At 48.1% G+C, this 14117-nt stretch overlaps 1 protein-coding gene across 2 annotated transcripts in view; it reads right to left on the minus strand.

Moving 5' to 3' along the window:
• LOC112237991 (chloride intracellular channel protein 5-like) overlaps positions 1-14117 on the minus strand; it is a 59127-nt gene that overhangs the window by 12029 nt on the left and 32981 nt on the right. Inside the window, exon 1 of one of the 2 annotated variants that reach the window (XM_042301134.1) lies at positions 7654-8048. The exons of the other annotated variant lie outside the window; for it this stretch is intronic. Coding sequence (XP_042157068.1) covers positions 7654-7707 — 54 coding nt within the window. The 5' untranslated portion in view covers positions 7708-8048. Of the gene's footprint in view, positions 1-7653; positions 8049-14117 lie in introns of those variants that run through there. 2 annotated transcript variants of the gene reach the window in all.

A 14117-nucleotide genomic window follows, 5' to 3' on the forward strand; every position in this document is an offset into this window, starting at 1 on the left:
CTCATCAGTGAAGGGCACATTACAACCCAAAATGTGGAAAAAGTCAAGGGGTCTGAGTACTTTCTGAATGCACTGTATGTTGGCCACAAACACCTTTAATAAAAATTGACCTCACAATGGGTCTCAGAAGCATTTTGCTACACTCCAAATAAAATGTGATGTGTATGTGACCAATAACATTTGATTTGATCAAGGTATTTCTGTGCATTCAAATTGCAATCAATAAAATGCTATTGTGTTCACTGTCCGTAGTTTATGCCTGCCAATACCATAATCCCGCCTCCACCATGGGGCACCCAGTTCACAACATTGACATCAACAAACTGCTCGTCTACATGACGCCATACACGTGGTCTACAGTTGTGAAGCCAGTTGGACAAATTCTCTAAAATGGCATTGGATGTGGTTTATGGTAGAGAAATTAATGTTCAATTCTCTGGTAACAGCTCTGGTGGATGGTCCTGCAGTCAGCATGCCAAATGCACACTCCCTCAACTTCAGACTGTGGCATTGTGTTGTGTGACAAAACTGTATATTTTAGATTGGCCTTTTATTGTCCTCAGAACATGGTGCACCTGTGTAATGATCATGCTGTATAATCAGCTTCTGTTTATGCCACACCTGTCAGTTGGATGGATTATATTGACAAAGGATCAAATGCTCACTAACAGGGATGTAAACAAATTTAAGAGAAATTATATTTTTGTGCGTATGGAACATTTCTGGGAACTTTTATTTCAGCTCATGAAACCACCACTTTACATGTTGTGGTTTTGTTGTTCAGTATAGACAGACAGACTGACCTGAGGAAGGCTGAAGACAGACTGACCTGAGGAAGGACTGACGACAGACTGACCTGAGGAAGGACTGACGACAGACTGACCTGAGGAAGGACTGACCAGATGAAGGGCTGATGACAGACTGACCTGAGGAAGGACTGACAACAGAGGAAGGGCTGATGAAGGACTGACCAGATGAAGGGCTGATGACAGACTGACCTGAGGAAGGACTGACCAGAGGAAGGGCTGATGACAGACTGATCTGAGGAAGGGCTGACAACAGACTGGCTGATGACAGACTGACCAGAGGAAGGACTGATGACAGACTGACCTGAGGAAGGGCTGACCAGATGAAGGGCTGATGACAGACTGACCTGAGGAGGAAGGACTGACAACAGACTGACCTGAGGAAGTACTGACCAGAGGAAGGGCTGATGACAGACAGACTGACCTGAGGAAGGACTGACAACAGACTGACCTGAGGAAGGACTGACCTGAGGAAGGACTGACAACAGACTGACCTGAGGAAGGACTGAGCTGAGGAAGGACTGACGACAGACTGACCTGAGGAAGGGCTGACCTGAGGAAGGACTGACCAGAGGAAGGGCTGACGACAGACTGACCTGAGGAAGGACTGACAACAGACTGACCTGAGGAAGGACTGACAACAGACTAACCTGAGGAAGGACTGACCTGAGGAAGGACTGACGACAGACTGACCTGAGGAAGGACTGACGACAGACTGACCTGAGGAAGGACTGACCTGAGGAAGGACTGACGACAGACTGACCTGAGGAAGGACTGACGACAGACTGACCTGAGGAAGGACTGACGACAGACTGACCTGAGGAAGGACTGACGACAGACTGACCTGAGGAAGGACTGACGACAGACTCACCTGACGATGGACTGACCTGAGGAAGGACTGACCAGAGGAAGGGTTGACAACAGACTGACCTGAGGAAGGGCTGACAACAGACTGACCTGAGGAAGGACTGACCTGAGGAAGGGCTGACGACGGACTGACCTAACAGACTGACAAGTCTGACCTGAGGAAGGGCTGACAACAGACTGACCTGAGGAAGGACTGACCTGAGGAAGGGCTGACGACGGACTGACCTAACAGACTGACAAGTCTGACCTGAGGAATGGCTGACAACATACTGACCTGAGGAAGGGCTGACCTGAGGAAGGGCTGACGACAGACTGACCTGAGGAAGGGCTGACGACAGACTGACCTGAGGAAGGGCTGACGACAGACTGACCTGAGGAAGGGCTGACCAGAGGAAGGGCTGATGACAGACTGATCTGAGGAAGGACTGACGACAGACTGACCTGAGGAAGGGCTGACCAGAGGAAGGGCTGATGACAGACTGATCTGAGGAAGGACTGACGACAGACTGACCTGAGGAAGGACTGACAACAGACTGACCTGAGGAAGGACTGACGACAGACTGACCTGAGGAAGGGCTGACGAAGACTGACCTGAGGAAGGACTGACCAGAGGAAGGGCTGACGACAGACTGATCTGAGGAAGGACTGACCTGAGGAAGGACTGAGAACAGACTGACCTGAGGAAGGACTGACAACAGACTGACCTGAGGAAGGACTGACGACAGACTGACACGAGGAAGGACTGACGACAGACTGACCTGAGGAAGGACTGACGACAGACTGACCTGAGGAAGGACTGACAACAGACTGACCTGAGGAAAGACTGACCTGAGGAAGGGCTGACGACAGACTGACCTGAGGAAGGGCTGACCTGAGGAAGGACTGACCAGAAGGAAGGGCTGAGGAGGGCTGACAGACTGACCTGAGGAAGGACTGACAACAGACTGACCTGAGGAAGGACTGACGACAGACTGACCTGACTGACAGACTGACCTGAGGAAGGACTGACGACAGACTGACCTGAGGAAGGACTGACCAGAGGAAGGGGCTGACGACAGACTGACCTGAGGAAGGACTGACGACAGACTGACCTGAGGAAGGGCTGACGACAGACTGACCTGAGGAAGGACTGACTGACCAGAGGAGGACTGACCTGAGGGCTGATGACAGACTGACCTGAGGAAGGACTGACAACAGACTGACCTGAGGAAGGACTGACCTGAGGAAGGGCTGACGACAGACTGACCTGAAGAAGGGCTGACCTGAGGAAGGACTGACCAGAGGAAGGGCTGACGACAGACTGACCTGAGGAAGGACTGACGACAGACTGACCTGAGGAAGGACTGACAGACTGACCTGAGACTGACCTGAAGGAAGGACTGACCAGAGGAAGGGCTGACAACAGACTGACCTGAGGAAAGGACTGACCTGAGGAAGGACTGAGAACAGACTGACCTGAGGAAGGACTGACAACAGACTGACCTGAGGAAGGACTGACAACAGACTGACCTGAGGAAGGGCTGACGACAGACTGACCTGAGGAAGGACTGACCAGAGGAAGGGCTGACGACAGACTGACCTGAGGAAGGACTGACGACAGACTGACCTGAGGAAGGACTGACGACAGACTGACATGAGGAAGGACTGACGACAGACTGACCTGAGGAAGGACTGACGACAGACTGACCTGAGGAAGGACTGACGACAGACTGACCTGAGGAAGGACTGACGACAGACTGACCTGAGGAAGGACTGACGACAGACTCACCTGAGGAAGGGCTGACCTGAGGAAGGACTGACGACAGACTGACCTGAGGAAGGACTGACGACAGACTGACCTGAGGAAGGACTGACGACAGACTGACATGAGGAAGGACTGAAGGACTGACGACAGACGACAGACTGACCTGACGAAGGACTGACGACAGACTGACCTGACCTGAGGAAGGACTGACCTGAGGAAGGACTGACCTGACAGACTGACCTGAGGAAGGACTGACGACAGACTGACCTGAGGAAGGACTGACGACAGACTGACCTGAGGAAGGACTGACGACAGACTCACCTGAGGAAGGGCTGACCTGAGGAAGGACTGACGACAGACTGACCTGAGGAAGGACTGACGACAGACTGACCTGAGGAAGGAAGGAGGAAGGGCTGACCTGAGGAACGACAGACTGACCTGAGGAAGGACTGACGAACAGACTGACCTGAGGAAGGGACAGACTGACCTGAGGAAGGAACGACAGACTGACACGAGGAAGGACTGACGACAGACTGACCTGAGGAAGGACTGACGACAGACTGACCTGAGGAAGGACTGACGACAGACTGACCTGAGGAAGGGCTGACCTGAGGAAGGACTGACCAGAGGAAGGGCTGACAACAGACTGACCTGATGACAGACTGACCTGAGGAAGGGCTGACGATGGACTGACCTGAGGAAGGACTGACCAGAGGAAGGGTTGACAACAGACTGACCTGAGGAAGGGCTGACAACAGACTGACCTGAGGAAGGACTGACCTGAGGAAGGGCTGACGACGGACTGACCTAACAGACTGACAAGTCTGACCTGAGGAAGGGCTGACAACAGACTGGCAACATACTCACCACAGGAAGAACTGACAACATACTGACCTGAGGAAGGGCTGACCTGAGGAAGGGCTGACCAGAGGAAGGGCTGACCTGAGGAAGACCTGAGGAAGGGCTGACAGAACTGACCTGAGGAAAGGGCTGGCTGAGGAAGGGACAGACTGACCTGAGGAAGGTCTGACCAGAGGAAGGGCTGATGACAGACTGATCTGAGGAAGGGCTGACAACAGACTGACCTGAGGAAGGGCTGACAACAGACTGACCTGAGGAAGGACTGACAACAGACTGACCTGAGGAAGGCTGACGACAGACTGACCTGAGGAAGGGCTGACCTGAGGAAGGGCTGACAACAGACTGACCTGAGGAAGGGCTGACCAGAGGAAGGGCTGACAACAGACTGACCTGAGGAAGGGAATGACCAGAGGAAGGCTGACAACAGACTGACCTGAGGAAGGGCTGACCAGAGGAAGGGCTGACGACATACTGACCTGAGGAAGGGCTGATGACAGACTGACCTGAGGAAGGGCTGACCTAACGGACTGACCTGAGGAAGGACTGACCTGAGGGGCTGACCTAACGGACTGACCTGAGGGGCTGTCCTGAGGGGCTGACAAGACTGACCTAACAGACTGACCCGAGGAGGGGCTGACAACGGACTGACCTGAGGAGGGACTGATAAGACTGACCTGAGGATGGGTTGACAAGACTGACCTGAGGATGATGGACTGACAACAGACAAACAGGGTACAAAGCACAGGATTAAACTCAACTGGAATGACCTGAGGTTCATTGGAGAGATGACAGTTTGTTCAAATCCAAAACATTTACAATCAAATAAGAGGAAGTTGCCCAGGTTTGTTATGGTGCGTGTCCACTACCCACAGTCCCTTGGGGTGAATAAACTCCAGGCTAGTCATGGATTCTCAGAGCAGTGGTTCAGCAGATCTGATAGACTGACCTGCACCAACCTGATATTAGGGCACTGGACTGAACTGACCTGCTACACGGACCTGATACATTGACCTGATGAACCTACTACAACTCACATCTCCTCTTACCAAAGACACCAGGATGTTTACCATGAGGGTGCCATGGTTTGTTTTGATAGTACCCACTGTCCACAGTACGCTGGGGTGAATAAATTCCAGGTCAATCCCCTTGTCTCAGAAGAGAGATTTAGTTGAGGCTAAAGCACTGTGAGCTGTCTAATGTTAAGTAGTATCAGAATCTCTTCAAATCAATAGTCCTCTTCCTGACCTTAATGTGTGAATCTCCTCTTCCTGACCTTAATGTGTGAACCTCCTCTTCCTGACCTTAATGTGTGAACCTCCTCTTCCTGACCTTAATGTGTGAACCTCCTCTTCCCTTAATTTTAACATGTGTGAGCCTCCTCTTCCTGACCTTAATATGTGGGTCCTGTAACATGTGTGATGTGAGTTCGCTTGGATCCTATGAGATGCAGCGTTGGTCCATGTGATATCTGTCATTCCCTCTATATAGGGCAGGTCCCCCAGGGCAGCATGGGGAACAGATGCAACATGTCTGGTTTTCAGCCTTGGACTCTCTGTTTTTTACCTTCAGGTCATAGTTCTTAAAACAAGGATTGTGTACAGTGGAGAATAGTCAGTGATGTGTCTGTTGTCCCCTGAGACCATGTCAGCTGTGTCTGTTGTCCCCTGAGACCACGTCAGCTGTGTCAGTGATGTGTCTGTTGTCCCCTGAGACCATGTCAGCTGTGTCAGTGATGTGTCTGTTGTCCCCTGAGACCATGTCAGCTGTGTCTGTTGTCCCCTGAGACCATGTCAGCTGTGTCAGTGATGTGTCTGTTGTCCCCTGAGACCATGTCAGCTGTGTCAGTGATGTGTCTGTTGTCCCCTGAGACCATGTCAGCTGTGTCAGTGATGTGTCTGTTGTCCCCTGAGACCATGTCAGCTGATTTTCAGGCTACATGGCTGGCTGCACACTGATTCTTAACCTTCGTCTAGTCCTCCGTACCCACACCTGCTTCTCTCTGCCTCCCCTTTGCTCTAGTCCTCCATTTATCCACACCTGCTTCTCTCTGCCTCCCCTTTGCTCTAGTCCTCCAGGTATCCACACCTGCTTCTCTCTGCCTCCCCTTTGCTCTAAGTCCTCCAGGTACCCACACCTGATTCTCTCTGCCTCCCCTTTGCTCTAGTCCTCCATTTATCCACACCTGCTTCTCTCTGCCTCCCCTTTGCTCTAGTCCTCCAGGTACCCACACCTGATTCTCTCTGCCTCCCCTTTGCTCTAGTCCTCCAGGTATCCACACCTGATTCTCTCTGCCTCCCCTTTGCTCTAGTCCTCCAGGTACCCACACCTGATTCTCTCTGCCTAACCCTTTGCTCAGTCCTCCAGGTACCCACACCTGCTGTAACCCTCAGGGGGGATATCATGTGGCTGGTATCAGGACCTGTATTCACTTAGTATCTCAGTTACTGATCCAGGATCAGCCCCCCTCCCCTCTTAATCATTATGATTTAAAAGCCCAAACTGATCCTGGATACTTTGTGCATACGGTCCAGAACCAGGAAGGATACAGTTGGATGTCAGTGTGTATGAGGATATACGTGGATAAGGTAGGATAGTGTGTATGAGGATATACGTGGATAAGGTAGGATAGTGTGTACCGCTATAGCCATAGGGCAGGTCGGAGAAGGCTGTGTTACTCTGCCAGCAACACCTAGAGTATTGGTGTCTCCTGGGTCGATCTCAGCAGAATCTGTTGCTGTTGAAAATCTAACCCTACTATTACAACACACACTGTCCACTACTCCACTACAGAACACACACACTGTCCACTACTCCACTACAGAACACACACACACTGTCCACTACAGAACACACACACACTGTCCACTACTCCACTCCAGAACACACACACACTGTCCACTACTCCACTACAGAACACACACACACTGTCCACTACAGAACACACACACTGTCCACTACAGAACACACACACACTGTCCACTACTCCACTACAGAACACACACACACTGTCCACTACAGAACACACACACACTGTCCACTACTCCACTCCAGAACACACACACTGTCCACTACTCCACTCCAGAACACACACACTGTCCACTACTCCACTACAGAAACACACACACTGTCCACTACTCCACTACAGAACACACACACTGTCCACTACTCCACTACAGAACACACACACACTGTCCACTACTCCACTACAGAACACACCCTCCAGTCACACACTGTCCACTACTACACACACACACCTGTCACACACTGTCCACTACTACACCAACACACCTGTCACACACTGTCCACTACTACACACACACACCTGTCACACACTGTCCACTACTACACTACACACACCTGTCACACACATCTTACCTTGACAAAAAGCTCTATCTCAGGGTCTCTGTCTTCTCCGTTTGGTGAGGTCATGTCTGTCTTTCTGACAGGCTGTCTGTCAGTCCTTCGAGTTTACTGTCCCCTTACGTTGCAGTAAGAGCCAAATCTGCACGTCTTCAAAATCAAGTCCCATCCACAGTCCTGAAGCCTACATCCTCCTGTCTGTTCTGATGACAGAGCTCATTGTGACTGCTCTCCTGGTCCTGGCTCAGTCCTTAGGTTAGGATGCTTTGTTCTGTACTGCTCCGCAGCTCTCCCTTCCTCCTGTTTCCTCCAGGCTCCAACAATGTTGTCAGGAAGGATGTGAAACAGGTAACAGGTAGTAACAGCTGTAGAACAGGTGTGACTCTGATTTGGCCCTAGCTACAGCTGAGTGTTGAGAAGCAGATAGCTCTGACTGACACACAGAGAGAGAGAGAGGGAGGGGAACAGAACAGGTGGCAGACTATAGCAAGGGGGCGGAGCTCTGTACCCCTCACTCAGTCCATCTCTCTCCTGTCACTCACTGTCCACTCTCTCTCTCTCACCTCTCACACTCTCTCTCTCTCTCTCTCTCTCTCTCTCTCTCTCACACTGTCCACTCTCTCTCTCTCTCACCTGTCACTCTCATCTCTCTCTCTCTCTCTCAGGGTCTCTGTCTTCACCAACTCTCTCCCTCACCTCTTGCACACTTCACCCTCCTCTCTTTCTCTCCCCCCTCCCTCCCTCTCTCCCGTCTCGTCTCCCTTCCTCCATCTCTCTCTCTCCCCCTCAGCATCACTGAAAACTCACTACTTTCGTCAGTGAAATCAGGTCAGGTACAGCGCCTCCCCTCTGAAGGCTGTGTGGTCACTTGTTCAATGATCTTAGCATGACAGTCACAAACATAAACAGGTGTTAGATACGGAAATAAGATGCATCTCTTGCTCTTTGATTGAGTCCGTACTATAGAAGTATTACATCTGCTCGGACTTCTAAAAATCTGAATGATAATCTTCAACCTAGTCTGAAATCACACCCTTCAACCTAGTCTGAAATCACACCCTTCAACCTAGTCTGAAATCATAAACTTCAACCTAGTCTGAAATCATAAACTTCAACCTAGTCTGAAATCATAAACTTCAACCTAGTCTGAAATCACACCCTTCAACCTAGTCTGAAATCACACCCTTCAACCTAGTCTGAAATCATAAACTTCAACCTAGTAGGAATTCACACCCTTCAACCTAGTCTGGAATCACACCCTTCAACCCAGTCTGAAATCATACCCTTCAACCTAGTCTGAAATCATAAACTTGAACCTAGTCGGAAATCACACCCTTCAACCTAGTCTGAAATCATAAACTTCAACCTAGTCTGAAATCACACCCTTCAACCTAGTCTGAAATCATAAACTTCAACCTAGTCTGAAATCACACCCTTCAACCTAGTCTGAAATCATAACCTTCAACCTAGTCTGAAATCACACCCTTCAACCTAGTCTGAAATCATACCCTTCAACCTAGTAGGAATTCACACCCTTCAACCTAGTCTGGAATCACACCCTTCAACCCAGTCTGAAATCATACCCTTCAACCTAGTCTGAAATCATAAACTTCAACCTAGTCGGAAATCACACCCTTCAACCTAGTCTGAAATCATAAACTTCAACCTAGTCTGAAATCACACCCTTCAACCTAGTCTGAAATCATACCCTTCAACCTAGTCTGAAATCACACCCTTCAACCTAGTCTGAAATCATAACCTTCAACCTAGTCTGAAATCACACCCTTCAACCTAGTCTGAAATCACACCCTTCAACCTAGTCTGAAATCACACCCTTCAACCTAGTCTGAAATCACACCCTTCAACCTAGTCTGGAATCACACCCTTCAACCTAGTCTGGAATCACACCCTTCAACCTAGTCTGAAATCACACCCTTCAACCTAGTCTGAAATCATACCCTTCAACCTAGTCTGAAATCATACCCTTCAACCTAGTCTGAAATCATACCCTTCAACCTAGTCTGAAATCATATCCTTCAACCTAGTCTGAAATCACACCCTTCAACCTCCAAATCCTAGAATTCTAAATAAATTATCCCCTTAGAGTAACTATAATCTCGTAGATAAACAGGTGAACACTTCCCCCAGCAGCAGAGAGAGAGAGAGAGAGAGGGAGAGACAGAGAGACAGAGAGAGAGAGAGAGACAGAGAGAGAGACAGAGAGAGAGAGAGAGAGAGAGAGAGAGAGAGAGAGAGAGAGAGAGAGAGAGAGAGGAGAGAGAGAGAGGAGAGAGAGAGAGAGAGAGAGAGAGAGAGAGAGAGAGAGAGAGAGAGAGAGACGGAGAGAGAGAGACATGTATATTTAATGTGTGTTCACAGTTCTGCCTGGCAGGCTAACTAGCACAGCTTATATCTGATCTGACAGAGAGAGGAATCCTGTTATATTATTCATGCTTGGATTTGGTTTTAGATGCTGGGGACTCTAACCCAGGGGCCTCGGTTTCTACTGCATAGGGACTCTAACCCTGGGGCCTCAAGGTGTCTTCTGGTGAGGACTCTAAACCCTGGGGCCTCAAGGTGTCTGCTGGTGAGGACTCTAACCCTTGGGCCTTAAGATGTCTGCTGGTGAGGACTCTAACCCTGGGGCCTCAAGGTGTCTGCTGGTGAGGACTCTAACCCTGGGGCCTCAAGTTGTCTGCTGCATAGGGACTAACCCTGGGGCCTCAAGGTGTCTGCTGGTGAGGACTTTAACCCTGGGGCCTCAAGGTGTCTGCTGGTGAGGACTCTAACCCTGGGGCCTCAAGGTGTCTGCTGGTGACGACTCTAACCCTTGGGCCTTAGGGTGTCTGCTGCATGGGGACTAACCCTGGGGCCTCAAGGTTTCTGTAAATGACCAATATAGGTAGAAAGATCTAGAGTATGTGAACAACAACAACTGCGCTGACTGTAAGGGATGATAATGTCCTCTACATAAGTACCTCCCACCCTATTACCGCTTCATCCCTGAATATATGAAATATTTATTCACAGGTATAATTACTACCTTTCATCACACAGGTCTCTATACTGATGGAATGCTCGGTTGGATTAACCCTGGAGAGAGAGACAACACCCCCCTCTAGTGGTCGACTGACACACTGCTCTTCAGAGTGAACAAGGGCACATGCCTCTTCAGAGTGAGATTGTCAGCTGTATTCTACCAAGCTAGCCAGATCTCTCACACACACACACACACACACACACACACACACACACACACACACACACACACACACACACACACACACACACACACCCCTGACCCCAACTCCCTACCTCCCAGTCAGAGTGAAACCATGGTGAGAAGGTGTGGCAGATTTCACAACAGCTTTTATGAAGGTCCTAGCTGGTCCTAGCTGGTCCTAGCTGTGTCATAAAACAGACAGGAACAGTAATCACGTTGAAGTCTAGAGACTGCCGAAGGTGTGTCCCAAATAGCACCCTATTCCCAAGAGTCTCTATTGTAAAGCAGTGCACTATTTAGGGAATAGAGACCCATTTGGGACGTAGCTAGACTGAATGGGCTTTCAGAATAGCTCACCACTGGGAGACGAAGAGGCTAGGATACACTGGGAGACAGGGGGCTAGGATACACTGAGAGACAGGGAGCTAGGATACACAGAGACACAGGGCTAGGATACACTGAGGGACAGGGGGCTAGGATACACTGCCCACGAGGAAGTTTCAGGAGGAACGTTTTGGTGTGTCATAAGAGTTCCAATGAAACTAAATTAGATAATAATGAATGACACATCTATAGATTTTATGAGAGCACGGAGGGGTTTGGTGATGACAGACTGGAACCCTGGAACTGTCCCTGTATATAACTACTGACCCTAGAACTGTCCCTGAATATAACTACTGACCCTGGAACTGTCCCTGTATATAACTACTGACCCTGGAACTGTCCCTGTATATAACTACTGATCCTGGAACTGTCCCTGTATATAGCTACTGACCCTGTATATAGCTACTTACCCTGTATATAACTACTGACCCTGTATATAGCTACTGACCCTGTATGTAGCTACTGTCCCTGTATATAACTACTGACCCTGTATAACTACTGTCCCTGAATATAGCTACTGTCCCTGTATGTAACTACTGTCCCTGTATATAATTACTGACCCTGTATATAACTACTGACCCTGTATAACTACTGACCCTGTATATAACTACTGTCCCTGAATATAGCTACTGACCCTGTATGTAGCTACTGTCCCTGTATATAGCTACTGACCCTGTATATAGCTACTGACCCTGTATATAGCTACTGACCCTGTATATAACTACTGACCCTGTATATAGCTACTGACCCTGTATATAGCTACTGACCCTGTATATAACTACTGACCCTGTATATAGCTACTGTCCCTGTATATAACTACTGACCCTGTATATAGCTACTGACCCTGTATATAACTACTGACCCTGTATATAGCTACTGACCCTGTATATAGCTACTGACCCTGTATATAACTACTGACCCTGTATATAGCCACTGTCCCTGTATATAGCTACTGACCCTGTATATAGCTACTGACCCTGTATATACAGTGGGGCAAAAAAGTATTTAGTCAGCCACCAATTGTGCAAGTTCTCCCACTTAAAAAGATGAGAGAGGTCTGTAAATTTCATCATAGGTACACTTCAACTATGACAGACAAAATTAGGAAAAAAATCCAGAAAATCACATTGTAGGATTTTTTATGAATTTATTTGCAAATTATGGTGGAAAATAAGTATTGGGTCACCTACAAACAAGCAAGATTTCTGGTTCTCACAGACCTGTAACTTCTTCTTTGAGAGGCTCCTCTGTCCTCCACTCGTTACCTGTATTAATGGCACCTGTTTGAACTTGTTATCAGTATAAAAGACACCTGTCCACAACCTCAAACAGTCACACTCCAAACTCCACTATGGCCAAGACCAAAGAGCTGTCAAAGGACAACAGAAACAAAATTGTAGCAAATTGTAGACCTGCACCAGGCTGGGAAGACTGAATCTGCAATAGGTAAGCAGCTTGGTTTGAAAAAATCAACTGTGGGAGCAATGATTAGGAAATGGAAGACATACAAGACCACTGATAATCTCCCTCGATCTGGGGCTCCATGCAAGATCTCACCCCGTGGGGTCAAAATGATCACAAGAACGGTGAGCAAAAATCCCAGAACCACACGGGGGGACCTAGTGAATGACCTGCAGAGAGCTGGGACCAAAGTAACAAAGCCTACCATCAGTAACACACTACGCCGCCAGGGATTCAAATCCTGCAGTGCCAGACGTGTCCCCCTGCTTAAGCCAGTACATGTCCAGGCCCGTCTGAAGTTTGCTAGAGAGCATTTGGATGACCCAGAAGAAGATTGGGAGAATGTCATATGGTCAGATGAAACCAAAATATAACTTTTTGGTAAAAACTCAACTGACCCTGTATATAACTACTGACCCTGTATATAACTACTGACCCTGTATATAACTACTGACCCTGTATATAGTTACTGACCCTGTATATAACTACTGACCCTGTATATAACTACTGACCCTGTATATAACTACTGACCCTGTATATAACTACTGACCCTGTATATAGTTACTGACCCTGTATATAACTACTGACCCTGTATATAACTACTGACCCTGTATATAGTTACTGACCCTGTATATAACTACTGACCCTGTATATAACTACTGACCCTGTATATAGTTACTGACCCTGTATATAGTTACTGACCCTGTATATAACTACTGACCCTGTATATAACTACTGACCCTGTATATAACTACTGACCCTGTATATAACTACTGACCCTGTATATAGTTACTGACCCTGTATATAACTACTGACCCTGTATATAACTACTGACCCTGTATATAGTTACTGACCCTGTATATAACTACTGACCCTGTATATAACTACTGACCCTGTATATAACTACTGACCCTGTATATAGTTACTGACCCTGTATATAGTTACTGACCCTGTATATAACTACTGACCCTGTATATAACTACTGACCCTGTATATAACTACTGACCCTGTATATAACTACTGACCCTCTATATAGTTACTGTCCCTGTATATAACTACTGACCCTGTATATAACTACTGACCCTGTATATAGTTACTGACCCTGTATATAACTACTGACCCTGTATATAACTACTGACCCTGTATATAACTACTGACCCTGTAACTGACCCTGTATATAACTACTGACCCTGTATATAACTACTGACCCTGTATATAGTTACTGACCCTGTATATAACTACTGACCCTGTATATAACTACTGACCCTGTATATAGTTACTGACCCTGTATATAGTTACTGACCCTGTATATAACTACTGACCCTGTATATAACTACTGACCCTGTATATAGTTACTGACCCTGTATATAGTTACTGACCCTGTATATAGTTACTGACCCTGTATATAACT

This window comes from Oncorhynchus tshawytscha, linkage group LG18 (genome assembly GCF_018296145.1).
Source record: "Oncorhynchus tshawytscha isolate Ot180627B linkage group LG18, Otsh_v2.0, whole genome shotgun sequence".
NCBI classification, from domain to species: domain Eukaryota; kingdom Metazoa; phylum Chordata; class Actinopteri; order Salmoniformes; family Salmonidae; genus Oncorhynchus; species Oncorhynchus tshawytscha.